Source organism: Camelina sativa, chromosome 17 (assembly GCF_030686135.1).
Source record: "Camelina sativa cultivar CO46 ecotype springtype chromosome 17, ASM3068613v1".
NCBI classification, from domain to species: Eukaryota; Viridiplantae; Streptophyta; class Magnoliopsida; order Brassicales; family Brassicaceae; genus Camelina; species Camelina sativa.
The window spans coordinates 4,336,252-4,360,420 of record NC_141896.1 but is presented as its reverse complement, the minus strand read 5'-3'; the positions used below and the strand labels follow the sequence as shown (position 1 = coordinate 4,360,420).

The 24,169-nt window shown below is 37.1% G+C and overlaps 6 protein-coding genes across 9 annotated transcripts; 5 read left to right on the top strand and 1 right to left on the bottom strand.

Annotated features, from left to right (window-relative positions):
* The first annotated feature begins 1,225 nt into the window (after positions 1-1,225).
* LOC104755300 (ADP-ribosylation factor GTPase-activating protein AGD4) lies at positions 1,226-8,976 on the top strand. Of its 3 annotated transcripts, none has more exons than XM_019239195.2 (19): positions 1,226-1,822; positions 1,969-2,045; positions 2,358-2,458; positions 3,103-3,173; positions 3,498-3,560; positions 3,684-3,728; positions 3,914-3,979; positions 4,174-4,221; positions 4,304-4,406; positions 4,508-4,549; positions 4,726-4,932; positions 5,355-5,480; positions 6,015-6,230; positions 6,628-6,714; positions 6,803-7,063; positions 7,395-7,516; positions 7,663-7,747; positions 7,910-8,355; positions 8,593-8,976. In XM_019239195.2, exons 9-19 carry the CDS (start codon positions 4,305-4,307, stop codon positions 8,705-8,707), a joined length of 1,809 nt encoding a protein of 602 aa, XP_019094740.2. In that variant the 5' UTR covers positions 1,226-1,822; positions 1,969-2,045; positions 2,358-2,458; positions 3,103-3,173; positions 3,498-3,560; positions 3,684-3,728; positions 3,914-3,979; positions 4,174-4,221; position 4,304; the 3' UTR covers positions 8,708-8,976. The 3 variants fall into 3 exon arrangements, with proteins under 3 accessions (XP_019094740.2, XP_010475956.2, XP_087351293.1); XM_010477654.3 differs by having other exon boundaries at positions 1,402-1,822; positions 4,311-4,406; XM_087495167.1 differs by lacking the exons at positions 1,226-1,822; positions 1,969-2,045; positions 2,358-2,458; positions 3,103-3,173 and having other exon boundaries at positions 4,311-4,406; positions 6,015-6,096.
* Positions 8,977-10,249: 1,273 nt separating this feature from the next.
* On the top strand, positions 10,250-11,985 carry LOC104755301 (uncharacterized). 2 transcript variants are annotated; one of them, XM_010477656.3, is made up of 4 exons: positions 10,250-10,380; positions 11,078-11,151; positions 11,278-11,382; positions 11,630-11,985. In XM_010477656.3, the coding sequence occupies exons 2-4, from the start codon at positions 11,083-11,085 to the stop codon at positions 11,633-11,635; spliced, it is 180 nt and encodes a 59-aa protein (XP_010475958.1). In that variant the 5' UTR covers positions 10,250-10,380; positions 11,078-11,082; the 3' UTR covers positions 11,636-11,985. The 2 variants fall into 2 exon arrangements, with proteins under 2 accessions (XP_010475958.1, XP_010475957.1); XM_010477655.3 differs by having other exon boundaries at positions 11,626-11,985.
* On the bottom strand, positions 11,961-15,063 carry LOC104755303 (inactive leucine-rich repeat receptor-like serine/threonine-protein kinase At1g60630). Its single transcript, XM_010477657.3, has 2 exons — positions 12,932-15,063; positions 11,961-12,831 (listed from the first exon to the last, which is right to left on the bottom strand). Exons 1-2 carry the CDS (start codon positions 14,265-14,267, stop codon positions 12,170-12,172), a joined length of 1,998 nt encoding a protein of 665 aa, XP_010475959.1. The 5' UTR covers positions 14,268-15,063; the 3' UTR covers positions 11,961-12,169.
* A 921-nt stretch (positions 15,064-15,984) lies between these two features.
* LOC104755304 (eukaryotic translation initiation factor 3 subunit H) lies at positions 15,985-18,848 on the top strand. The gene is made up of 12 exons (XM_010477658.3): positions 15,985-16,250; positions 16,383-16,462; positions 16,639-16,755; positions 16,857-16,960; positions 17,051-17,117; positions 17,391-17,524; positions 17,600-17,648; positions 17,782-17,853; positions 17,946-18,047; positions 18,133-18,200; positions 18,389-18,541; positions 18,632-18,848. Exons 1-12 carry the CDS (start codon positions 16,241-16,243, stop codon positions 18,687-18,689), a joined length of 1,014 nt encoding a protein of 337 aa, XP_010475960.1. The 5' UTR covers positions 15,985-16,240; the 3' UTR covers positions 18,690-18,848.
* Positions 18,849-19,072: 224 nt separating this feature from the next.
* Positions 19,073-20,491, top strand: LOC147923316 (uncharacterized). The gene is made up of 3 exons (XM_087495238.1): positions 19,073-19,160; positions 19,470-19,903; positions 20,015-20,491. Exons 1-3 carry the CDS (start codon positions 19,073-19,075, stop codon positions 20,348-20,350), a joined length of 858 nt encoding a protein of 285 aa, XP_087351364.1. The 3' UTR covers positions 20,351-20,491.
* A 1,604-nt stretch (positions 20,492-22,095) lies between these two features.
* Positions 22,096-24,024, top strand: LOC104755305 (15-cis-zeta-carotene isomerase, chloroplastic). The gene is made up of 4 exons (XM_010477659.3): positions 22,096-22,617; positions 22,699-22,845; positions 22,939-23,148; positions 23,589-24,024. Exons 1-4 carry the CDS (start codon positions 22,201-22,203, stop codon positions 23,922-23,924), a joined length of 1,110 nt encoding a protein of 369 aa, XP_010475961.2. The 5' UTR covers positions 22,096-22,200; the 3' UTR covers positions 23,925-24,024.
* Positions 24,025-24,169: the final 145 nt, after the last annotated feature.

The window sequence follows — 24,169 nt, the reverse complement described above, 5'->3', positions numbered from 1 at the left end:
CTTGTAAAATCTTTCAAAATCTTTCTATTTGATGAAAGAGTTTTCATGACTTTTGTTATGAAGGAAATGATATAAAATCCTAAACCAATAACACCAAACTTGAATTCATTAACAATCCAAGATTCTTTAGTTTTAATTGAATAACATAAAACTTTTAATGACTTTATAAGACTCTTAATCCAATAACACTAGATTTATCAAGATTTTAGATAACTTTTTACAAATCTACAACCAATAACACCAAATTTTTAAAGAGTTTTTAAAAGTCTTGATTGAATAACAACATATTTTACATAACTTTTTAAGTCATTAAAATTCTTTCTAAATCCTAAACCAATAACCCCCCCTAACATGGGATTTTAACAAGTATTTGTAAATCATGGAACCAATAACACATCATTTTGATAAGTATTTTAAAATCAATGATTGAATAACACATGATTTTTGTCTGGATTTCCAAATCCATTAAAATCATAGAATCAATAACCCCTCTTAGAACCAAAAAAAATAATTATTATTTGCTGAGAGATATGAGCTGTATTAATGAAATGTTTTCATTGGTAAACAAATAAGCTGATGTGTCAGCTTCATATTCCACCAAAATGTTAATGGTCAGCTTCATATTCCATCAAAATAAGTTATGTCATGAGATTTAAGTTGTTTTTAGATGGGGACAAAACCATTTGTGCAATATTCCATATTTCAAACCTGAGTACTGAGTCTATACGTCATTAGATCAAAAGATCCATCAGGTGGTATGAAAGATATCGTCCTGTCGTTTTCAAAACGGGCTAATCGAACACACCTACATTTTGAAGAAAGATACATGTAAAAACTCAAGTATCAAATCGAGTTACTAAAATATGGTCTGGATAAAGTGATTGTCAAGAATGTTTGGAGTTGCAAGAGGATACATACTGATGAAATTTGATGTCCTCCAAATCAATGGCTTTTCCTTTTGTTGCTCGCCCATGTGCTTCCAACAATACTCTATCATTCAGGCCTAACTTACACTCTGGCATTCCACTAGCAATACATTGATTACGAAGCAGAGGGTCAAAGAGGTGCGGCTTTTCATTTAATATACTTTTTGTTTACTAGGAATAGTAGAGAACGCACCACAAGTATGTTCGCATCTTTAACGCTTCAACGACATCAGACCTGACAATTTGCCCATTACTGTTCACAAGGATATTTACACTCTCAATTACATCCAAGAAAACCTGGAAAACAAAACATATGTCTGTCAACATTTGAAAACTTAAACGTTAGAAAAGTAAAATACTTGTTCCCTGCTTGAAAAGTAAGGCACCTACTTCGTTTTTCTTAAACTGTAACCCCTCAGTCCTCCATGAGACAGCATTTGTGACAGCCATGTGTAACTTCCATTGTATAAGCATCAGTCTTGATGAATTCACTAAGGATTCTCGCCTCAGTATACTGAGGGTAACCAAAGTCCATCATCTCGTCAAGTAACTCATACTGCCAGCAACACAAGTCAATTTCAGTACCTAGTTCCCATAAAAATAGGGGTTTAAAAATAAAAAGATACGAAGAAGAGGGGTATATTTGAAAATATGAAATAGTTGTGGATTCTTCTAGCTAATTTCTAAAAAGCAATCACTATCACCGTTCCCATTCATCATCACCAACTGAAAAGGCCTCTGGATCTCGCCAGATCCCATCTTCGAACCGAATCAGACATCCAAACTTCTCGCTCACTCTGTGGTCTCAAAGTTTCTTCCTTTCTTTTTTTTTTTGTTTTGTTTCACCAATGGCGACCTTTATCAATCTCGAGGATTCCCCAATGTTTCAGAAACAGGTACATTGATTGGAAAAGCTTTCGTGTATTATTTATTTATTACCTTTCCTGGGAATTTCAAAATTCAGGATTTTTTTTTGGTATAAATTGTGTGACTTTATCACCTAAATTGTTGTCTTGCCTCTGTTTCTCATTGATTCAATCAGGTTTGTTCATTGGAGTGGACAGCTGATGAGCTTAAAGATCGTTGTCAGAAGCTACACAAAGGTGTTAAGAAGTTTATGTATGTCAAAATCTATCCTTTTCTTTCTACCGTATTTTATCTTCCTGTGGACATTAATAAGATGTCAAGAACATTTTCTGAAAGTGGAAGTTGGATTTTTTGGTACCATTTTGTCTCTTCTCATAATTGGCAAATACTGTTTCTCCATTTTCATGTAAATCTTCGATTATATATGTTGTTGGCTTTCTTTTCCAATGCAAGATATTCTGGCATCGCCTAATTTTGTTGCTACTCCACTTTTGTCATTTGTATCTACGTGGCCAGGCGTGTTATCAGTGACTGACATGTATTGCATTACTTTTATTTTTGTAGGGCAAGTTTGGGAGAGGCATCCAAAGGAGAAAGTGCCTTTGCTGATTGTCTGGAAGCATTTGGTGCTGGGCATGATGATCCTATCAGTCTTTCAATTGGAGGTTACTGATTCTCCATCCAACTCTGTCTTCTTGCTATCTGCTATGATTTACCACTTTATTCCTTTCATTAGTGATAAGTGACGGAGTGATGCAAATATTCTCTGGTTGCTATGGATTATATTCTCGTGGGATTCAACTATTCAATACGTAACACAATTTTAGTAGTGAAGTTGAGCCTTACTGTGTTTCTTAGTTAAGTGTACCTTATTGGACATCTAGATTAGATTAGTCATGGAATAAGCATTGGTAGTGGGAAACAAACAGATTCACCTAGGTATGTTAGTTCAAGATTTCTGGAAGCTTTCAGAATCCACAGGAGGCACTTCTAGCATGTGGTTACCTTAAAATGATTTAGTAAAGAATGGGATTTTTTGCTTTCATAGACTATCATGTTTCTTATTATTGATTTTTAACAAGTTAAGTAGATTGATTTTGTTTACTAAGACAGAGTCTACTGAAGCTGCTCTTACTTGGCTTATGATATATTTCTTCTTAGCTTAATACATCGTCTAAGTTTATGTTTGTTCTCATCATTTCCTTTTGTAACCTACATTTTATAATTTCTAAGATTATATCATGAACAGGGGTACTTTAAGTGTCTTGTTTCTATCCTATTTGATTGTTATTCTTTTCAATGACACCAGGTCCAGTTATATCCAAATTCATAAATACTCTTCGAGAGCTTTCTTCTTATAAGGAGTTTCTTTGCTCACAGGTATGCTCACTGTATCTTGTGAACAAATAATAAATGCCAGCAAAGACTAACAGATGCCTATCATCATTGAGAGCATATTTTTGTTTGGTACTTTAAATGAAGATTTGGTTAGTGTAGTGGTCTTTGTTGATTCAAGGATTCATATCCTGATATTTTTTCTGAAAATATTTGTTTGAGTTACTAACTTACTAATTAACTCTGTGGAAAGGGGGGATGTAAAAGTAGAATAGTTTGTTTAAAATGCCAAATATGTAGTTGATTTTAGTGCAAATGCCTTAACTCTTTATATAACAGTTGTGGTACTTTATGGGAAAAAATTTCTAGGTGGAGCATGTGTTGCTTGAGAGGTTGATGAACTTTATTAATGTTGATCTACAAGAAGCTAAGGTATTCGTTTTCTCTTCTTAGTCTGACTTTGATCAATAATTTCTTAGTCTTGCACCACAAATATATATCGAAAACTATTCCGGTCACATTTTAACCAACCATATGCCGTTTCTACCCTTGTAGGAGTCTCGGCATCGATTTGATAAAGCTGCTCATTCGTACGATCAGGTACTTGGTTATAGAGTCTATAGCTCTCTTAATTTCTTGTGCTTGCAGTTGTACGCACGTTTTCTTCGCCTAATTAAAATATGTTTTGTAGGTTGGTGTTGCCACCACAAGAATGCACAGAACTTAAACATTGCAAAATATTCTTCATCTGAACTGGTGTGATGAGTTTTCTTATCTGCTTGTAGTCGCGTGAGAAGTTTGTGTCTTTAAAGAAGAATACAAAAGGAGAAATTGTTGCAGAGTTGGAAGAGGTAGAACATTTGATTCTTATGTATATCTTTTTGTTTGTTTCTCTTCGTGGCTACTAAGAAAAAGTGAAGCCAAAAATCGCGCCTAAGCACATATATAATAAGTAGATGTTGTCGTTTCTTAATATATTTACCATGCGGTGTGCTTTTTTCCCCCAGCATGTTAACTTACCTGTGCCGTCATATTTGAATGACAGGATCTGGAGAACTCAAAGTCAACATTTGAGAAGAGCCGTTTCAATCTAGTATGCTGTTTCTAGTAACCGAAGCCATTGTTATTTACTTTCGACATATCTACTTTGAAGTAAATTTTTGCATTGGTTGAAGAATGCAGGTAAATTCACTGATGACTATTGAAGCTAAAAAGAAGTATGAGTTTTTAGAATCTATAAGTGCAATTATGGATGCCCATCTGAGATATTTTAAACTTGTAAGGTCTCTAATTTTCAATTTTGAATCTTTACCATGTAAGACCCGACTAAGTTTGACATTTGTGATTGTGGCCCTTAATTTGATCTCTTTGTAATTCAGGGATATGACTTGTTGAGTCAACTGGAACCATTTATTCATCAGGTACAAACTTGTACTCAACTTGATATCTCAATATTTTAGGTGGGCAGGACAAATTGTGAGCTTCTATAGTTTCCAGAGGCAATTTGAATTTGCAAATGGGGGATGTATGTTGTTAGGTTAGATACAATGAGGTGTTGAAATCCATTCGTGCTGACTTGTGATTCTTCTTCTTACAGATATTAACATTTGCTCAACAATCAAAAGAACAGTCTAAGATTGAACAAGATCGACTAGCAAGACGCATTCAAGAATTCAGGACACAGTCTGAACTAGACAGCCAACAGCTAGCCGCTAACGCAGAACCCTCTGGTGTTAACGGAAACCGTGTTGGTGGAACCATCCCTTATAAAAATACCGAAACAAGTTTAACAGCAGACAAGGAAGTACGCGTTTCTGATTTCATTCTTGCAAGAATCGAGAGCAATTTATGTTTTACATTTTGTTTCCCATAGCTCTTTTGTGTTTGCTTTGTTCTTTTGAAAGTGTTTTTGTGGTGATCGATTGGTTAAGAAAGTTATAAGTGTTTTCTTCTCACCAGAGGGGGATAGGATAAGGTAGGATATGACTGTTAAGAAGATGGAACAGTCCTTATATTGGATTTAGATGCTTAACTCTTGCTTGTTTCTGTCTTTTACTGTCTGTGTCAGTTACCTTATAGCGCTTACAAAAAATTTCCTAGCATCTTGTGCGCCAGTGTGATTATACAACATTTAGAGACTCGTTTTTTAATTATTATTTGACGCTAAAATTTCCAGCCCAGCTGAATTTGTTATTGTCTTACAGAGTTCCTTTTTGTACGATGCAGGTAATTAAACAGGGGTATTTATTAAAGCGTTCAGCAAGTTTGAGAACTGATTGGAAAAGAAAGTTTTTTGTCCTTGATAGTCATGGTTCTATGTACTATTATAGAAGTAATGGTAATAAATCAATGGTACGTACGCACTCTTTTTCCTGCCTCATTTCCATGAGAGACGTCCATAAGGCCTTTCCAATTTGGTCATTCGTTCTACATGCTAATTGTTACATTTCTTAAATCTCACTGATTGTTTCATGAATCCTTCTTTTCCCCTGAAATGAATAATTCATTTGTTATGAAATAGTGGGACAATAAATAATAGAAACAGGTCGAGCAAATGATAAGATTTCTGTATCAGCTTTAAGATTTAACTCTATAATATCGTGTGATAGAAAGTCTCTAAAAATATAGTGGATATTGATATAAGCCTATCAGATCATCATTAACTGCAGAACATTTTCTAATTTGACACGAGCTATGAGTATTAAGCCTTTAATGAGGTTGTTACATGTATATTTCACCTGGCACTTCCTCATGCTATTATTTACATTTATATAAGTATAGATTGCAGAATGAATTACCTGGCACTTCCTCATCTCTCTTTATATTATATTCATAGTTTCTGTTTGTTTACAACGGTTGAATTTTTTTTGCTATTCGTATTCTCAGGGATCTCAGCATCACTATAGTGGTTCATCTGACCATAATACTGGTGTGTTTGGTCGATTTCGTGCAAGACATAACCGATCAGGTTCGCTCACTGAGGGTAGCTTAGGCTGTAATACTATCGATCTTCGCACTTCTTTGATAAAACTAGACGCAGAAGACATGGATCTTCGGCTCTGTTTCAGAATTATTTCTCCTCAAAAAACTTACACACTTCAGGTACCCAGTTTACTCGCCATAGGGCTAGGTTGCAAGTCACAGGGCATACAGAATACTGTTTTTTTTTTTTTTTTTGTTGGGTTCCTCCAAATTCATTATATGAAACACAGAGCTGTGCTCTTTATATATTCTTTCAAAGTGTACACTAGATCCCAGTCCTTACCTTGCAGACAACCTACATGGACCCAGGACCCTCGTAGCAAGTGTATCATTGATTCATGTCAATCTTACTTTCTTTTTGCTTTTTTGATTTCCCCTTAAAATTCGGTTGGTTTTAGCGATGATATATCTAGTTGGTGCAGTTCAGTCATAGATATAGTCTCTTTGTCCTGGTTCATTCTTCTTTTCCTAATCTAAGTACTTCAGAATGGTAACAGCACTTATCTTACCTTACTAGGCTGAAAATGGAGCAGATAGGATGGACTGGGTAAATAAGATCACTACAGCTATAGGGACGCTTCTCAATTCTCATTTTCTACAACAGGTTGACACAATGAGCCTCTGGCTTCTCTTTCATTTACACAACTGAATTGATATCAAAGCCTTATTGCTAATCCATAACATTTTTGCAGTCACCAGCGCGATACTTGGATAGAGACAACACTAGTTCTGTTCCTTCTAATGCTGTCGTCTCCGGGGATCAAATTCGACTCAATGATGCAAAAGGAAATATTGGGGATGATGTCTCTACAATACTCAGAGGAATTCCTGGCAATAATGCTTGTGCAGAGTGCAATGCTCCCGAGCCCGATTGGGCTTCACTAAACCTTGGAGTTTTGTTGTGCATTCAATGCTCTGGTGTTCACAGGAATCTCGGGGTTCATATATCCAAGGTATGAAGTATGAACTATTCTTAGGACAATTTTTGGAACACTTTCCTTGTAATTTCTCGTTGTATTAGCTAGTCTTATACCACCAAGTCGGTAAATTCTATCTCTTCGTCATCCAGAATTTGTTGAACTCAAATGTGGTACTCTGAAGTTTCTTAGTAAACTTAAAACCACCAGGGTTTGGATTTGTTGCAAAAGTCAACATCACTGTAGTTATATAACCCTAGGAGGGGTAGTATCCGGATAAAGTTGGTTCATGGATGTTTCTTTGGTGGGCCTCTAAGTGCTATATCTCGAAGCTGATGTCACGAATGTTTTACCCCACAAATTGCAGGTGAGGTCCCTTTCATTAGATGTGAAAGTGTGGGAGCCAACAATCTTGGACTTATTCCGAAATTTGGGTAATGTATACTGTAACTCACTGTGGGAGGGACTACTTCACCATGAAAATGACGGGTAAGATTTCTAACGATATATATTTGGTTTGTATTCCAAGTATAAACCAATGATCAAACACTGTATCTTCCAACAGTCTCCTGATCCATAAATCATGCATGTAACTGTGGAGATACATCATGATAAACAGTGTTGACTTTTTGCAGTGAGGAAACTTTGTCGCATGCTTCAATTTCAAAACCATGTCCAGAAGATTCCTTTAGCGTGAAGGAGAAATACATCCTAGGAAAGGTATGGCATTAGTTCTTTCCTTTTGATGTCCGAAATCTATCTTCACGGTCACAGGGATGATTGATCAATGAAATTTAGTGAACTATATTATATGCTTTGTGAAAAGGTAAAGATGCAAAAAGCAACAACTAAACCCGATTGATGTTTTGTGGTTTTGGTCAGTACCTGGAGAAAGCATTAGTCATCAAAGATGAAAGCGAAGCAAACCCTTCTGCTGCGAGTAGAATTTGGGAAGCTGTTCAAAGCAGAAATATACGAGAAATATATCGACTGATAGTAACTACTGGGGATGTGAATATCATCAATACAAGGTTCGATGATATAACTGATATCGATGCGTATCACCATGTTGATGCAGCAGATAAATCAGTAAAGAAAAGACATGACCCAACTGTCTGTCTGAGAATCAAAGAATCCAACGAACCAGGAAACTGTCTTCAAGGCTGTTCCTTGCTCCATGTGGCTTGTCACATTGGTGACTTTGTCTTGCTTGAACTGTTGTTACAGTTTGGTGCTGACCTAAACCTGAGAGATTATCATGGAAGGACTCCGTTACACCATTGCATATCATCAGGGAACCACAAATTTGCAAAGATTCTACTGCGAAGGTACATTTTAACATTTCAGGAACGCATTCTTAATGTTTTACGTTATATTTCTGGATCGAACGAATGTTAGGACGTAGGACTCAAACTAAAATCTCCTAGTTAGTTCCGCATACCGTTGATTCCAATGCTCTGTTTCTTTGGAGCTTGGCTCCTCCATTGCATTTTTCTTGAATAAGTCTTTAGATAAGGAAACTAAACGGTTGTTAATATTTTTTTATATTGTTTGTGTAAACGCAGAGGAGCACGTCCATCGATAGAGGATGATGGAGGGCTAAGCGTGCTGGAAAGAGCGATGGAAATGGGAGCCATAACGGATGAAGAGCTCTTTCTTCTCTTAGCCGAGTGCGCATAAACCAACACTTCACAGCTTAGAATTGCCTTTCGAAGACCATAAAAATGCAAAATCATGCAACGCCAGGCTGGTGGTACTGGTACAAGGTCAAGCTACTACATTCCATTCCGCAAAATCATGGTCACAATGTATACGGATATGACTCCTGCGTTTGCATTTGAGTTTACGTGTAAATTGTAATTTCACTTTATTCCAATTCATTTTATATGCTTTTGCCGATTAAAACAAAAGATATGAATATAAAAAAGTTGTGGATATATTTCGAAAAAGGCATACTAAACATATCTACAACTTTTATATTATCAAATTAGTATTTTTAATATTAATTATGTCTTTTTCCATAGTATAATGTTAGTAAAATATAAATATACTAATTAACATTTTCGATTAGATTTTATTAGAAATATTCCATCCAAGTTTTTATATATATTCAAATGGCAAATGATCAATTATGCAAATCTTACAAATAAAAGGTTAGAACAAAACATGTACTTCATAAATGTTAAGGTTTTGTAGTGTATTTGACAAAAAAAAAATCATTGACTCTTGGATTCTTACAGTTGACTTAAGCATAAAAAAAAATTCAAAGCATTGTACTCAAACTTCAAAGATTTAAAGAGCAAATAATCAAACTTTTAGACATCAAAACAGAAATATCATCCCAAAATAGTAGATCATAGTTGAAAACAGGCAGAAAATGTAGTCTTTCTTTTTATAATAGACATAAAACAGAAAAATGTAATCCAAAAGTCATGATTTATAGTTAAGTTTGGAATTATCTACAAGATAATGGATTCTTTTTTTTAATGTCGAGTACGAGTCTTAACTACAAATTAGGACATCACTAGTCAATATTTTTATAAAAATTAAAACATAATAAAAATTATTGTTATAGTTATTTTAAAAAGTAATTTTGTTTGAGATAATATTTATTTTTAATATTGTAATTGTTCTGTAAATCTATATAGATACTTTTGAATACTAATATTTTAGAATATTATAATATTTTAATTTTTTTTTTATGTATATCACATTTTTATATTGTTTATTTATTATATTTGCATCATTATTTTGAAGTAGTAATTATAATATTGTAATTGTGAGTAAATTAAATTTATTAATTTCTACACCACATAATTTAGTTTTACCAACCAGCCAATGTAAAAAAGTAAAACATACATTTTTTCTTCATAAATTAGATTGAGTAATATATTTTCGTTTTAAAAAAATTCAAATCACCACATATGTAAAATATATATTAATCATAAGTATTATATGATAAATCATAACAATTTGTAAATAAAATAAAAGAAATATGTTAGAAGAATCATAATTTAAAATCTAAACAAAATCTTCGAAATATAGTTATTAAAAATAATCAATTTGTCTACTTGAATATAAAATCTTAGTTTTTTGTTTGGTTTATATTTTTGCTTGGTAAACCGGAAGAGAGCTGAAAGATAATTTTGTCTTAAACCCGGATCCGATCAAACCGATTACTCGGTTGATGATCGGTTATTTTAAATTGCTAAACCGAACCAAAATTGAGTTGACCGATGTGAAAAGAGCCACGCAATTCCCCCAACCGCAGAGGCCGCCAAATTGAAGAAAACCAAACCCTTTCGCAAAACCTCTTCGTCGACATTGAATCCGTTTCTTACCCTCTGTCGCCGGTAAGTCGGAAACCCTCAATCTTTCTTTAGATCCTGTCTTGTCTTTCTCCGGGATTGTTTATTTTCTTTAAGCCTTGATCATAATTAGTCGCGGAAAATGAGAGAACAAAGGAATCATTTTTATTTTATTTTTCCTAACTCTTGAGTAAAAGAGAGATTTTTTGGATTCATCAAAGGTTTAAGATTCTTAGAAAGTGTAGTTCTTTGGGTTCTCCGTGATCATCATAGGAAAAAGGAAAGATTTTTATGTTTACTTTGTATCCTCCATTATTCGAGATCGGAATGGGACCTTTTAGACTGTTCCCTATAGGCAGTAGTTTTGTGAAGCTCAAATGCAATTTGTTAGTTTTGAGTTCGATGCTTGACTTGATAATGGTGATTTCTAGTAAGTGGAACCACTTATAGTTACCATATGTGCAGTTGTTCGTGTGTTTATAGGGATTTTCAGATTATTTGTAGTTATTGAGTGTTACACTACTGCTCATTATTCTTCACAACACTCCCTTGAGGCTCTGTGATTAATCATTGCATTACCTTGATTACTCATTTGTTAAGAACATGCTCTGATGGATCGGTTTGCCTTTTTCGGTTGATTTGAGGACTATGTTTTTGTGTGCATTTTTTGATTGTTACAGACTCTGCTGTTAAGCATCACAATAATACTGATGTATTGGTTGCCTTTTTTGCATATGAACAGTTGAGATGGCGAAGTCTTGTAAGGGTCTTGCTGAAGAGCTTGTGAAGTGTCTCAGTGACTCGATCTGTGTCAAGGTAATATAAAATATTTCTGAACATTTGAAGAGACACTGGTGTTTTCAAAAGTCTAGTTAGTGTATTACATTACCTGCTAGCTAATTACCAATTTGCTTCATTTTTTAATTTCTGTTTCTGGTGTAGGACGAGAAACGGTCAATTCGGGACTGCGCTGGTGAAAAAAGCCCATGTATACCGAGTGAGTGTGTTGGTTTAAGGGAAACCTACTTCAATTGTAAAAGAGGACAGGTATGTTTTGCTTTCGTTACTTAAAGAGCCTCATTTTGTCATATGATAATGTAATTTTGGAATCCTCCATGATGTTTAAAGATTATAATGTATAAGAATAAGCATGCTTGCGAACACTTAGAGAGTATTACATTCAACCATGAGAGAAAAAATTGTACAGCATAGATTATTGATTCTTGAATTGATGATGTTCGAAAGATCATAGTCTCTTGGAGTAATTGGGCATTATTGTGTTTTCTCTAGGTAGACATGAGAGCCAGGATTCGAGGAAACAAAGGCTACTAACAAAAGAGATAAATATCGGACACTGAGCACCTGCTGGCTCGATATCACATTTTCAATTTGTTATTTTTGTGTTCCTTTTTTTTGTATCAATCCCTTTGATTTCTAATAGTTGCAGCACAATATGAAGGGGCAAGGCAGAGTCTTACCAACTTAGTTTCTTGCCTTGTCATGATGTCAATATCAAGTTAGGCTTGTTCCTATACTCAACTTGATTTCTTTTGCTCTTTAAAGTTGTAATACATGCGACCAGATGCTATTGAATCTCATTGTGTAGCTTAAAGAAAAAGTAAGAATGAAAAAAAAAAGATTCTTCTGATTCTTCCAATTAACTCAATGGCCACATTTCAGATTGACCAAGTCAACATATCTTATGCAAGTCCTACAAGGTCGATGAATCAAAATGGCGTTACAAAAGAAAAAGAAGCTTTACACTATGAACCCTACTTCAAGAATCACACGAGTCATTCTACGAAAGCAATGAAGAAGGCCCAGCCAATGTTCTCTAAATGCTCACTTGATCATCCCTTGGCAAGCTCTGAACGGTATCCGACCATCTCCCTGGCGAATGCTCGCTACTGTTAGACGAGAATGGTGCTTCGGCCCTTGCATCCCTCACCATTTTCAGCACCTCTCTCATCACAGGCCTGTTTTCTGGTTGAATGGTCACGCAAACCGTTGCAATACTTAAAAGTGCCTGAAGTTTCTCCTCTGATGCTTCGTTGCCTGAAGAAGTCGGTTCCTCGCCTGATTCAGTCTCTTCCTCTCTCACTGCACGCACCCATCTAGAGATATCTGACCCGTATTCTTGAACAAGGTCCTGGAACGGTGTTCTACCTGTTAGAAGCTCAAGAAGAAGAACCCCGAAGCTATAGACATCAGCTGGCTGTGTAGAGGCTTTCCTTGGGTCTCTGCACTCTGGAGCTTTGTAAAAGAGAGAGACTGCACTTGTTTCTTCAACCGAGTCAGGGTCATGGAGAGTGCTGAGGCCGTAATCCGTGAGGCAAGACTCAAAATCAGGACCTAACAAAACATTGGACGATTTCAAGTTCCCATGTGTCAGGCCAGGATTCTGATGAATGTAGAGCAGAGCAGAGGCCAAGTCCTCGGCTATTTTCAAGCATGAAGTCCAGTGAAGAGGTTTCCCACTTCCAGAAGCCCTAGTTCCTGCAAACAAACACACAACACAAAACACAATGAAGCTGGCGAATGCATGCAAACAATCAAATCTCTGCAGTAATGGTGGATTCAGGAATTAGATACATACCGTGGATAAGAGTGAAGAGACTGCCATTGGGGAAGTAGTCATACACAAGCAAGCGTTCTTCTTTGGCTTGGAAATAAGCTCTGAGAGGCACCAGGTTTGTGTGTTTGAGCTGTCCCAGGATCTCAACATGTCTCTTAAACTCCTCCATGCGAGGATACCTAGCGTTCTTGAGCCTCTTCACAGTAACAATGAACCCAGACTCCATTACAGCCTTGTAAGTGCTCCCCAATGTACCTCTTCCCAACGTCTCTGCCGAAGCTTTAAGCAGATCTTCCATAGTGTATCTCACCACCGTCTCACCTGAATCACCACTCCCGAGGAAAACTAGAGTCCCCACTGCTCCTTCTTCGCCTCTTTCCCAAGAGAATCCTCTGTCTTTCCTCTCAATGTCTCTCTCTGCCTCCGTAGATGTAGTAGCTCCTCCTTCTCCTTCAGCTATTCCTTTGCCTTTTCTATCTTCCCTCGGCGCTTCGCTCCGTCGCTTCCGCCGCCAGCAAACGAGAAGTAACGTCAACAGGAAGATGAGAATTAGTACTCCGCCGACGACACTTCCGGCTATAATCCCGATTAGCTTCGCTTTGTTCTTCTTCGACTTAGGTGTCGGAGTTGGTTTCGCAGACGGCGCAGGCGAGATCACGCATGGATTTTGAATCTGATCGCCGCAAAGAGCGACGTTTCCGGTAAACGAAGACTCATCGAACTGCTTCAAAGCTCGTGTCGGTGGAATTTGACCGGAGAGGTGATTGTTAGATACATTGAAGTATCTGAGACTCGTCTGGTTAAGAGAAGGGATTGAACCAACGAAGAGATTGTCCTGAACATTGAGCGTGTAGAGCCGAGAGAGACGGAGCAACGAGCTAGGGATTCGACCGGACAAACTGTTACCGGAGAGTACAATGGTTTTCAACCGGTGAAGAGAGGTGAGAGACTCCGGGAACTCGCCGGAGAAGTTGTTGTCGTTGAGATAAACCGATTTGAGATTGACTAAACCGGAAAGATCAGGGATTGAACCGGAGAGAGAGTTCGCTTTGAAACTAAGAACCCTAAGTTGATCCAATTGGTTCAAACTCTTGTCGTCGAGTGAGCCGGTGAGATTCAAAAACTCAAGAACAAGCTTGGAGACTCTTCCGTTCATACATTCTCTAACGCCTTGCCAGTTGCAGAGATCTGTTCCTCGCCATGGAATCGAATTAGACGGATCGACTGAAGATTTCAAGGTGAGTAGAGCTTGGACGTCGCTAGATCTCGCCGGAGTAACAAAACAGAAGAATACTGTAAATGCAAAGACTACTAGTAACAATGACGACGTCATCGAAGAAGAAGAAGAAGAAGCCATGAAGCAATGAAATCGAAAGAGTGAGGTATATTCTCCGTCCTTAAGCTCTCAGAAATAATTGATACAGTTGGAAGTCAAGGTTTCCATTAAAGAAGAGAAAAAGCTGCCCATGAATATCTCGTCACAGCTATCACTTTCCATTACTAGTCACTTTCCAGATCTGCCCCATTAAGCTAAATCATCTCGATCGAAGTAAAAAAGGAAAGGTCAAGATAGGAAAGGAAGGAACTCGTCTGGTTGTGAGCATGAGGAAGAAGAAGAAGAAGAAGAAGAAGAAGAAGTATTAAATTTTTCTCTGTCAGTTCTCACTTACTTTCTGAGTATCTTTACTCGAAGTTCTTGGTCGAGGAAGATGTCATCACGTGAAGCCATGCTTCAAAAAACGTAACTTTTTTTTTTTGGTTCTCTCTCTCTCTCTCTCTCTGCCTTCTTCAATGCGTTCATGAATATAAGCAGTATTGTTATTATAATAAATTGGTTTAATGGAGGAGAGACGAAGAAGAAGGAAAATAAAAAGAGAAAGAAATAATAAATCAGGTAAAGTTTTTTTGTCTTTATTGTTATCGTTGTTATTACTTTGCCAAGGAGGAGGATTCAGAGACAGATAGATTTTGGGGCCAAGGGACAAGGGTAGTTGTTGTTGTTGTTACTGCTGTTTGAGAAATATTTATATAATTGGTGTGTGAACTGTTGTGGTATGGAGCAGAAGCAATGTGGTAGGCTGTGTGAATTAATTTTGTAGAGATAAATAATTTAGAGTAAAGATAGACATTGTATTTTAATTTTATTCAATTCATGTCTGGTTCCTCTTGCCTCTCTCCACCAATTATTGAGACTTGCTTTTTTTTTAAAATTATTCCTACCTCTCTTGTTTCTTGTTGAATCTTCACATGATTTTGTAATGTTAGGATTATATTATTACAATAAGGATTGGATTTTTACTTGGGAAGAAATTTAACATTTCATGGACCATGGTTGGTATTCAATTCGGGGTTAAAGCTTCAAAAAAAAACGAGGATGTTGAAGTGTTATTAAATTACGAATTTATTAGTTTGCTTAGCTTAAGCGTGATGAAAAATGTAATAAAGAAAGAAGAAAGAGGTGTGGAATTGAGTTCACGTAAAGGCTGAGTTTAAAATAGTAGTAGTATATTTAAAACCAGCAGCGGTCCACCAGTCAGTCCAACACCTAAAGAGACTGCAGTCATTTAATTGGCTTCGCATCTAATATTTGTTGACTTCGTTGACCTTCACCAGTTCCATCGTCATGAAGTTTGAGTCCATCCATAATCCTAAACGTCTACATGACATTTAAATACGAATTGTTTTTGTTCATTTTTTCATACGGTCAGTTTCTCTACAATTTGCCGTATATTTAGGACATTGTTGATTTTCTTACTGGACGGACTTATGAGAACCGACCATGTATGTCTTTCTATAGACTTTTTTTCTGTTGTTTGTATATTCAAAAGTCAAAGATAAGACTTTGTATTAGTCCTCATTCTCGATTAAACCCTAAATAAAACCGGATGGAGTTTGGAGGGAAAAATTCTAAAAAGTTTTGGATTCTTGTTGATTTCTTTGACCTTCAGATGGGCCATTATCATAATAGAAAATAGATCTTGGCCTTTTTACAAGAGAATAGCATTATAGGTCCATGGGCTGTGGGTGGTCCATCCTCATCATATGCTGAAAACATTTAGGGTCATTCAGTAAGTATCTCAATTTTGAGGGCGATTTTTGCAATTTTTGTTGAGTAACTCTTTTTTTTTTTGGTTTCCTAATTTTTTTTTGTTTTGCGAATCCAATCCACCACGAGAAGAAGCCCTATCAAACACATAAAACGCTTTGCTTTTTTTTCTCTTGCAAATCTCCGCCGCCGGCAAAAACAAATATCACATCGTTAGGGTTTCACGGCGGAAAATCAAAAGTTCCTGACCTACGAAGCTTCACTATCCACCAGAGACTATTTCAATGGCAACCAGTAAGTACAGTTTCGCCTATCCGTTCTTCACTTACACATTAGAATCTACGCTAGCTCTAAAATTTTCTCGTCTGTGTTTGACGATTCCTGTTTTATGTCGTACTGAATTGATTCCGTGGTTTGCTTCTGCAGTGGCTAGGTCGTTTCTGCAGGCGATATCAAAGGATGAGGTTGTAGCTCCTCCGCTTAGAGTTGTTCAGATCGAAGGATTGGTAACCGTCTTCCTACTGTTCTCTCTGATTTTATGAATTTTTAGGGTTGATTTTAAGAGTTTGCTACGGTGTGATTGGTCTCGCTAGTTCACCATTCCTTTTATATATTTAGAATTCCGATTATTATTTGATGGAAGATGTGATGATGAGGAGGATTTTGTATGTTGATGTGATAGGCTGTGCTGAAGATAATCAAACACTGCAAGGAGTTTGCACCGACCCTTGTCACTGGACAGCTTCTTGGACTTGATGTTGGTAGCGTCCTTGAAGTTACCAATTGTTTTCCTTTCCCGGTATGTTGAAGAATTTCACACGTATTTTTTAAGGATTTAAGAGCTTGTCCATGATTGATGTACATGTGATTTACTGTGTTTTGTATCTTGAGTGAGGACAGGTCAGGGATGATGATGAAGAAATTGAAGCTGATGGTGCCAACTATCAGCTTGAGATGATGAGATGTCTGAGGGAGGTTAATGTTGACAACAACACTGTTGGTTGGTAGGTTTTTTTTTCTTGTCATCAGTCTGACTTCACTTGTTCAATATTCTGTTAAGAATGTATATAAGATCTGCCTAAATTGTGTTTCAGGTATCAATCTACAGTTCTTGGTTCCTATCAGACCGTGGAACTCATTGAGACCTTCATGAATTACCAGGTACTTGCCAAAATCATGTCTACCATGTGATTGTAACATTCTAGATTCTGGATTTGATCTATTCATATGGTTTGCTAGAAAGTTATATGTATATCATGGCCGCTCTAGTAGTCTAGTGTACAACAAGGGCGTCTATTCTGGTGTTAAAGTTGATTTTAAAGAATAAACTGGAACATGAAAATATATGCGGAGACTTTTGTCCCCAACTCTGTTACGAATCCTTTGCAAAATCAAGATATGAAGTTTAACAAATTACTTCTTCTCCATCTACAGGAAAACATCAAGAGGTGTGTGTGCATCATATATGACCCCTCTAAAGCTGACCTAGGCGTCTTAGCTTTGAAGGCGTTGAAGCTTTCAGATTCCTTTATGGAGTTGTACCGAGGCGGAAACTTTACTGGCGAGAAGTATGTATCTCGATCCATCTAGGTTTCATGAACCACATAGCATAGTTGTAATGTTTTATTTACTCTCTTTGTTAGGTTGAGAGAGAAGAACTTCTCCTGGATGGATATATTTGAAGAAATACCTGTAAGTCTCTAGCTCTCTTCTATCTTGAAGTCTTACCAGCTAATCTTTGTGAAGTAGATAGGTTGGAACTGTTACCTGATTTTATGTTCCTCTGACAAAAATATTTGGTTTCAATGTAACTTTCTTTTGACAGATCAAGGTTTCAAACTCTGCACTTGTCAGTGCCTTCATGACCGAACTGGAGACTGATACACCTGTCTCACAGGTACAATACTAGAATCTGGATAGTGTTCCTCGCATGCTGTGTCAGTATTCCAGATTTTGACTCGTAATACTACTGTGTTTTCTCTTTTCTAGGGCGATTATGATCGTCTACACTCATCAACCACTCCTTTCCTTGAGAACAATATGGAGTTTTTGATTAAATGCATGGATGATTTATCTATGGAACAGCAAAAGGTGTGGCCTATTATGCATTCTTGTTCAATTCCCATCCTCAGAAGTCAGAACTATCATAATGTAGTATCTTAATTTATGTTTCCAGTTCCAATATTACTACCGGAACCTGTCTCGTCAGCAAGCGCAGCAGCAAGCCTGGCTCCAGAAGAGAAGGTAGGTCGATTTATATTTCCAGCAGAATACTTTTGTTCTAGTTCTGGTCCGATTTGTTTTGCTCCCTCGCTATCTTGGAAGGTGATATAAGTTTAGTTAGTTACAGAGTAGGGAATGTCCTATAAATATTTTCTTATGATTTTGCTCGTTTTGTTGTTCTTCCAAATAACGGTTTGTTTGGTTTGTAGGACGGAAAACATGGCTCGTAAATCAGCTGGAGAAGAGCCTTTGCCCGAAGAGGATCCTTCAAACCCAATATTCAAACCGATCCCTGAACCATCAAGGCTAGAGAGTTTCCTCATCACAAACCAAGTCTCAAACTTCTGTGGCCAAATCAATGGGTATGTTCTCGTGTTTACTCTTTATAACACCGTTTCACCATTTCTAGCTTTTGGAAAGAGACTAAAAATGTGTCACCCGTTGCAATGCAGAGTGGCTGGCCAGAACTTCAGCAGGCTTTACCTGACCAAAGCATTGCACGAAAACTGATTGCAAGACTAGCCAAGTTTTTGTTTTCGAGCCAAGAAAGTGAGAGAGTTGGTTGATATAACCGGATCCTACATTTGTTTTTTTTCCTGAAAGTTTAATTTTTTTGTTGTGAAGTCTTCTTATGCTTAATGAGAAATTATTGAAATCTTGAAAGATCAATCTGATATCGGACCTCTCTGATTTCATTACAACAAATTATAATTGGTATATTAGTTAAGACTTAAGAGTGAACATAGATTATGTTTAGCTTAGGATAATTGGTAAGGTAATAAACCGACACTGGACAATTTTTAAAAAAAGGGAACCTAATAAAAACACAGTCCATCTTTTTCAATTGTTTACGAGTGAAAACCCTAAGTAGCTTGTGCTCTTGTTGATTCGCGATGGAAGATATCTCCAAGTTCCTCCTAGTTAACTTGTGTTCTTGTTGTTTCGGGATCGTTGGAGGATCAGGATTCAGGACGGTCCCAAGTTGCTGATCCCGGGCAAAAGATATATACTAACCATTTTATATCAATTTAATTACCAAATTTACAATTACGAAACTAATAAACTAAAATTTATGTTTTCTTATTTTTTGAAACTTTACTTAGACAACTTTTGGTTTTAACAAAACAACATTCAATTCCTCCTTTATGTGACTACGGTTTAATTATACTCAAACAATATATAATTTCAAAAGAATTAAATTCGGTTACACAGCTATGTGTACTCCAAAATATTTAATAATCTAAAATAATCAAATCCCACAAAAATATCAACTTCAATACAACCGACTAGGGTTTGCAAAAACTGTGAGAAATGAACTTCTGCCGCCGGATTCTGATGGCTCCCGGTTCTCTCCACCACTGGAAGAAGGTTGTTACTGCTCCTTCGCCTTCGACTGGCGTCCAGAACTATCGTATCTGGAAGGTGGCTTGTTCAAGTCCCGCTGCTGCGCCGTTTTCAACTGCGTGGAGACCTCTGAAGCTACTCCTCCGATCAAGGCTGATCTATGCGACGATGCTTCTTCTTCTGCTGAGAAGGCAAAGGTGGCATCAAGTAATATGGAGAAGAGGAAAATCTTTCAGAAGCTGAAGTCTCTTACGGTTGAAACCGTAGATCTCATCATAAGGGAGGACCAGAAGAAGGGTCTTTACGTCGGTCAGGGGGATCTCATCGGATGGATTAAGATTCTTACATACAAGTTCCGTAAACCTGAAAACGCCCTCGAGGTCTGACGTCCAACATTAATGAGTTTATTAGAGAGTTTAGTTTATATAATTTTTTTATTGTGTCGGATATTTGTTTTTAACTAAGCAATATTATATGTCTTGATTTTGTAGATCTTCCGGTGGATGGATAGTAAGGGGGTGATATTTTCTCCCTCTCAGTTTGAACTCTATGTGGATCTTATTGCCAAGGTTGATGGCTTAGAAGCGGCTCGTAAGTTCTTCAATAAAGTAGACCCAGAGTTCGACAACTTTGACCGTAAAGCCGAGAATCGTCCTGTTTACTTGAAGCTCTATCCATCGACCCAAGTTAGCGACGAAGAAGATTTTAGTGATGAGGACGAGGAGGAGGAGGAGGTACCACAATCAATTTCTCATTTGATGAGAAAACGTTCTAATATTACCGAGCGTGAGAAGTGGCGGATGATAGGGGCCGTCAGGCCTATTTAAAGATGTGTTATCTCAGTGGGTTACGCTGTGCCTTCTGGCCGTTTTAGTCAATAAATCAAGGCTTTCAGAGCTACGACTTTGCCTTCCCTTGTCCAAAACAACCCCATGTTAAGCTTCTGTAATCTCTTTACGACAATCTGTTTGGTTCATTGTTATAATATTTTACTAGTAGACTACTTTCGTTTCATATATAACTTAAATAACTCAACAACTCCACCGGTTTCATTTCAATTTTGTTCAGTTTTGTTTATATATTTATAGTGTTTTCTTTGCCGAAGGTTAGAATCCTTGAGGGATAACTTTGTAGTAGTGGTATGTCAATGCTTCTTATAACACCTTTTTTTTTTGGTATGCTACATTATTTTTATTTCTCTCGCATGGGCCGAATATGTGTAGGCAAAAGTTATTATAAAGTCTAGTACTGAAACTGACTTATGTTGCTGGCAGTATGAGTTACTTGACGAGATGATGGACTTTGGCAAGAATCCTTTAGTTAACAAATTTACAATTAACGAACTGATAAACCAATATTTATGTTTTCTTATCTTTTGAACCTTGCTACTATATGATGTAGACAATTTTTTTGTTTTAACTAAACATTCAGTTTCTCCTTTATATATGACTACCGGATTAATTATATAAACAAACAATATATGATTTTTTTAAAAACTAAATCAGTTACAATATTCAAAAATCTAAAAATAATCAAATCCCACAAAAGGAGGTTCCCCAATATTTATAAATCTAAAAATAATCATATCCCACAAAAATACAACTACAATACAACCGACTAGGGTTTGCAAAAACTGTGTGAAAATGAACTTCTGCCGCCGCATTCTGATGGCTCCCGGTTCTCTTCACCACTTGAAGAAGGTTGTTACCGCTCCTCCGCCTTCGACTGGCGTCCAGAACTATTGTATCTGGAAGGTGGCTTGTTCAAGTCCCGCTGCTGCGCCGTTTTCAGCTGGCGTGGAGACCTCTGAAGTTTCTTCTTCAGAGGATGATCTATGCGACGATGATGCTTCTTCTTCTGCTGAGCGGGAGTCACAAGCTGAGGCGTCTTACGGTTGAGACCATAGATCTCATCATAAGGGAGGAAGAGAAGAAGGGCGTTTACGTCAATCAGGCGGATCTCTTCAGATGGGCGAAGCTTCTTACTAACAAGTACCGTAAACCTGAAAACGCCCTCGAGGTCTGACGTCCAACATTAATGAGTTTATTAGAAACGTTTCGTTTATATAATTTTATTGTGTCGTCGTCGGATATTATTTTAACTAAGCAATATATGTAAATTTGTTGTAGATCTTCCGGTGGATGGAGAGTAAGAAGATGATATTTTCACCGTACGAGCTAGAACTTTATGTGGATCTTGTTAGCCAGGTGATAAGCATAGAAGCGGCTCAAGAGTTGTTCGATAAAGTAGACCCAAACTTCGACAGAGATGATCCTAAAGCCAAGAATCAGCCTGCTTTCGAGATGCTCGAGTATTGGTATCGTGTTTACTTCGAAAATTCTCCGTTTAGAAATGCTGAAATTGCCGAGGAACATAGGATACGGATGATGAAGAAGCGTCGTCGTAGATCTTTTCTTTCTTAATTTTTGCCCTTTCTCTCAATCTCTTGTCCAAAAAAAAAAAACAACAACCTTATTATATTTTGCTCTGATCAGCTTCTGTAATCTCTTTATGACCCCTATTGGTTAATTCACTCTTTTTAGTAGATTTTGTTACACCGTACTATAAAAATGATACACTAACCAAATAAAATAAAAATAAAAATTGAAAGAGAGAACCAAACGCATTTAAAACGACACCGTTTCGTTGCTACTTCCTAATCGCAACAACAACAACAATGGCGGTTCATCATCTTCTTCTCTCTAGCCCTCCTTCACCTCTTCTACTTCTTCCTCCTTCTCCTCCTCGCCGTCTTAACTTCGCGTTACCCCGCCGTATAGCATCTCATCCTCGTCTCGGAATCTCAACCAGCTTCCTTTCTCATTCGTCTCCGGTAATTCGGAAAATTCTCGTCCGTAGCACTCTCCGTGAAGACCAACCCGTCGCTTCAGACGCCGCCGAGAATCCTACTCTACTGATCGGTGAGGATTCCGCTGCTTTTGAATTAGGTAAACAGAAGATTGTGTCCTGGGTTTATTTCGGTGTTGTCCTTGGAGTTGTTCTCTTCATCCTCAACCTTATTTGGATCGATAATTCCACCGGTTTCGGAAAATCATACATCGACGCCGTCTCTAACATCTCCGGTTCACCGGAGGTATCTCAAAATTAAACCAATTTCAATTGAAGGCAAAATTATTTTCAGCTATTTGATTGGTTGAAACCACTCTATTTGCAGGTTGCTATGTTAATGCTTATCCTCATATTTGCAACGGTACATAGTGGTTTAGCTAGTCTTAGGGATATAGGAGAGAAGCTTATAGGTGAACGAGCATTTCGTGTTTTGTTTGCTGGAACCTCTCTTCCTTTAGCTATGAGCACCATTGTGAGTACTTACTTACTATCTCTTACTTTTGCATAATACACCTGTTTGAACTCTCTTATGGTTTTATGCAATGACTTGTTCTTATTCTTTCAGGTTTACTTTATAAACCATAGATATGATGGGTCACAGTTATGGCAGATTCAGGGTGTTCCTGGAATCCATGAAGCTATTTGGTTTGCTAATTTTGTATCCTTCTTCTTTCTCTATCCTTCAACCTTCAATCTTCTGGAGGTAGCAGCTGTTGACAAACCCAAGATGCATCTGTGGGAGACCGGCATCATGAGAATTACTCGACATCCTCAGGTATTGAATATTTTACCTAATGATCTAATATTCATACACATGAGCACTTTTTGTTTCATTTTGTGTTTCAGAAACTTGAAAATATGCAAAAGATTGGATTTTTATGTACCGAGGTTTATATCAGTGGCTGTGTTAATGAGACCCCAATCATGTGCAGCTTTAGTGGCCATTGCCTTAGTAATACCAATTACATCAGCAAAACCAAAATATCCTCATTCTGCTGTCTCCATTACATTAATAATTATTTACTTGATATTGTTTTTGATCTTAACTCTTTAAGTTTCAACATGTGTTTAGAATAAACTTGATGATATATTGAAAGATAGTCTCCTTAGCTTCAGTTTTGGTTTGTTCTCTTCTCTCTTTATCTTCAAGAACCAAGACATGGCTGTCTTAATGAGCCTCGAATGTTTTTTATATCCTTTCTCTTGTATTCTCAGATGGTTGGACAAATCGTTTGGTGTTTAGCACACACACTCTGGATAGGAAACTCTGTAGCTGCATCAGCATCTCTTGGTTTGATCGCACACCACTTGTTTGGGGCATGGAATGGAGACAGGAGATTAGCTAAAAGATATGGGGAAGCTTTTGAAAGCATAAAGAAGAGAACAAGTGTGATTCCTTTTGCTGCCATTTTGGAAGGACGCCAAGTTTTACCTGAGGATTACTACAAAGAGTTTGTCCGGTTGCCGTATCTTGCAATCACCGCATTAACGATTGGGGCATATTTTGCTCATCCGCTAATGCAAGGTGCAAGCTTTAGGCTTCATTGGTAGTTTCTTTTGTATATCTTATAAAAAAAAACTAAGAATGTATACAAAAATCATCCTCATTGTTTGTTTGTGATACTTATATCAAAATTAAAGTTATTAGCAATTGGAAGCCAAAACAGTTAGAGAAAAAGAAAAGTAGACTGTTTGGTAACAGACTAACCACTTCCACTGTGAGAGAGTTCGAACCAGCAAGTGGATGTATTGATTAGTATGTATTATTTAGCTAATGGTCCAAGAATATTAAGCAC

Bases quoted from the DNA above. Each gene is read 5' to 3' on its own strand.
- LOC104755300 (XM_010477654.3), top strand. From the start codon at position 1,775: ATGGCGACCTTTATCAATCTCGAGGATTCCCCAATGTTTCAGAAACAG. The intron at 4,222-4,310 runs GTATGCTGTTTC...TGAAGAATGCAG, and splicing joins AGAAGAGCCGTTTCAATCTA to GTAAATTCACTGATGACTAT. The intron at 7,064-7,394 runs GTATGAAGTATG...CACAAATTGCAG, and splicing joins TCGGGGTTCATATATCCAAG to GTGAGGTCCCTTTCATTAGA.
- LOC104755301 (XM_010477655.3), top strand. From the start codon at position 11,083: ATGGCGAAGTCTTGTAAGGGTCTTGCTGAAGAGCTTGTGAAGTGTCTC. The intron at 11,152-11,277 runs GTAATATAAAAT...TTTCTGGTGTAG, and splicing joins GTGACTCGATCTGTGTCAAG to GACGAGAAACGGTCAATTCG. The intron at 11,383-11,625 runs GTATGTTTTGCT...TGTTTTCTCTAG, and splicing joins TCAATTGTAAAAGAGGACAG to GTAGACATGAGAGCCAGGAT.
- LOC104755303 (XM_010477657.3), bottom strand. From the start codon at position 14,267: ATGGCTTCTTCTTCTTCTTCTTCGATGACGTCGTCATTGTTACTAGTA. The intron at 12,832-12,931 runs GTATGTATCTAA...GTTTGTTTGCAG, and splicing joins TCTCTTCACTCTTATCCACG to GAACTAGGGCTTCTGGAAGT.
- LOC104755304 (XM_010477658.3), top strand. The intron at 16,756-16,856 runs GTATGTTGAAGA...GAGTGAGGACAG, and splicing joins CCAATTGTTTTCCTTTCCCG to GTCAGGGATGATGATGAAGA. The intron at 16,961-17,050 runs GTAGGTTTTTTT...ATTGTGTTTCAG, and splicing joins GACAACAACACTGTTGGTTG to GTATCAATCTACAGTTCTTG.
- LOC147923316 (XM_087495238.1), top strand. From the start codon at position 19,073: ATGGAAGATATCTCCAAGTTCCTCCTAGTTAACTTGTGTTCTTGTTGT. The intron at 19,161-19,469 runs GTTGCTGATCCC...ACAACCGACTAG, and splicing joins AGGATTCAGGACGGTCCCAA to GGTTTGCAAAAACTGTGAGA. The intron at 19,904-20,014 runs GTCTGACGTCCA...TTGATTTTGTAG, and splicing joins AACCTGAAAACGCCCTCGAG to ATCTTCCGGTGGATGGATAG.
- LOC104755305 (XM_010477659.3), top strand. From the start codon at position 22,201: ATGGCGGTTCATCATCTTCTTCTCTCTAGCCCTCCTTCACCTCTTCTA. The intron at 22,846-22,938 runs GTGAGTACTTAC...TTATTCTTTCAG, and splicing joins CTTTAGCTATGAGCACCATT to GTTTACTTTATAAACCATAG. The intron at 23,149-23,588 runs GTATTGAATATT...TTGTATTCTCAG, and splicing joins GAATTACTCGACATCCTCAG to ATGGTTGGACAAATCGTTTG.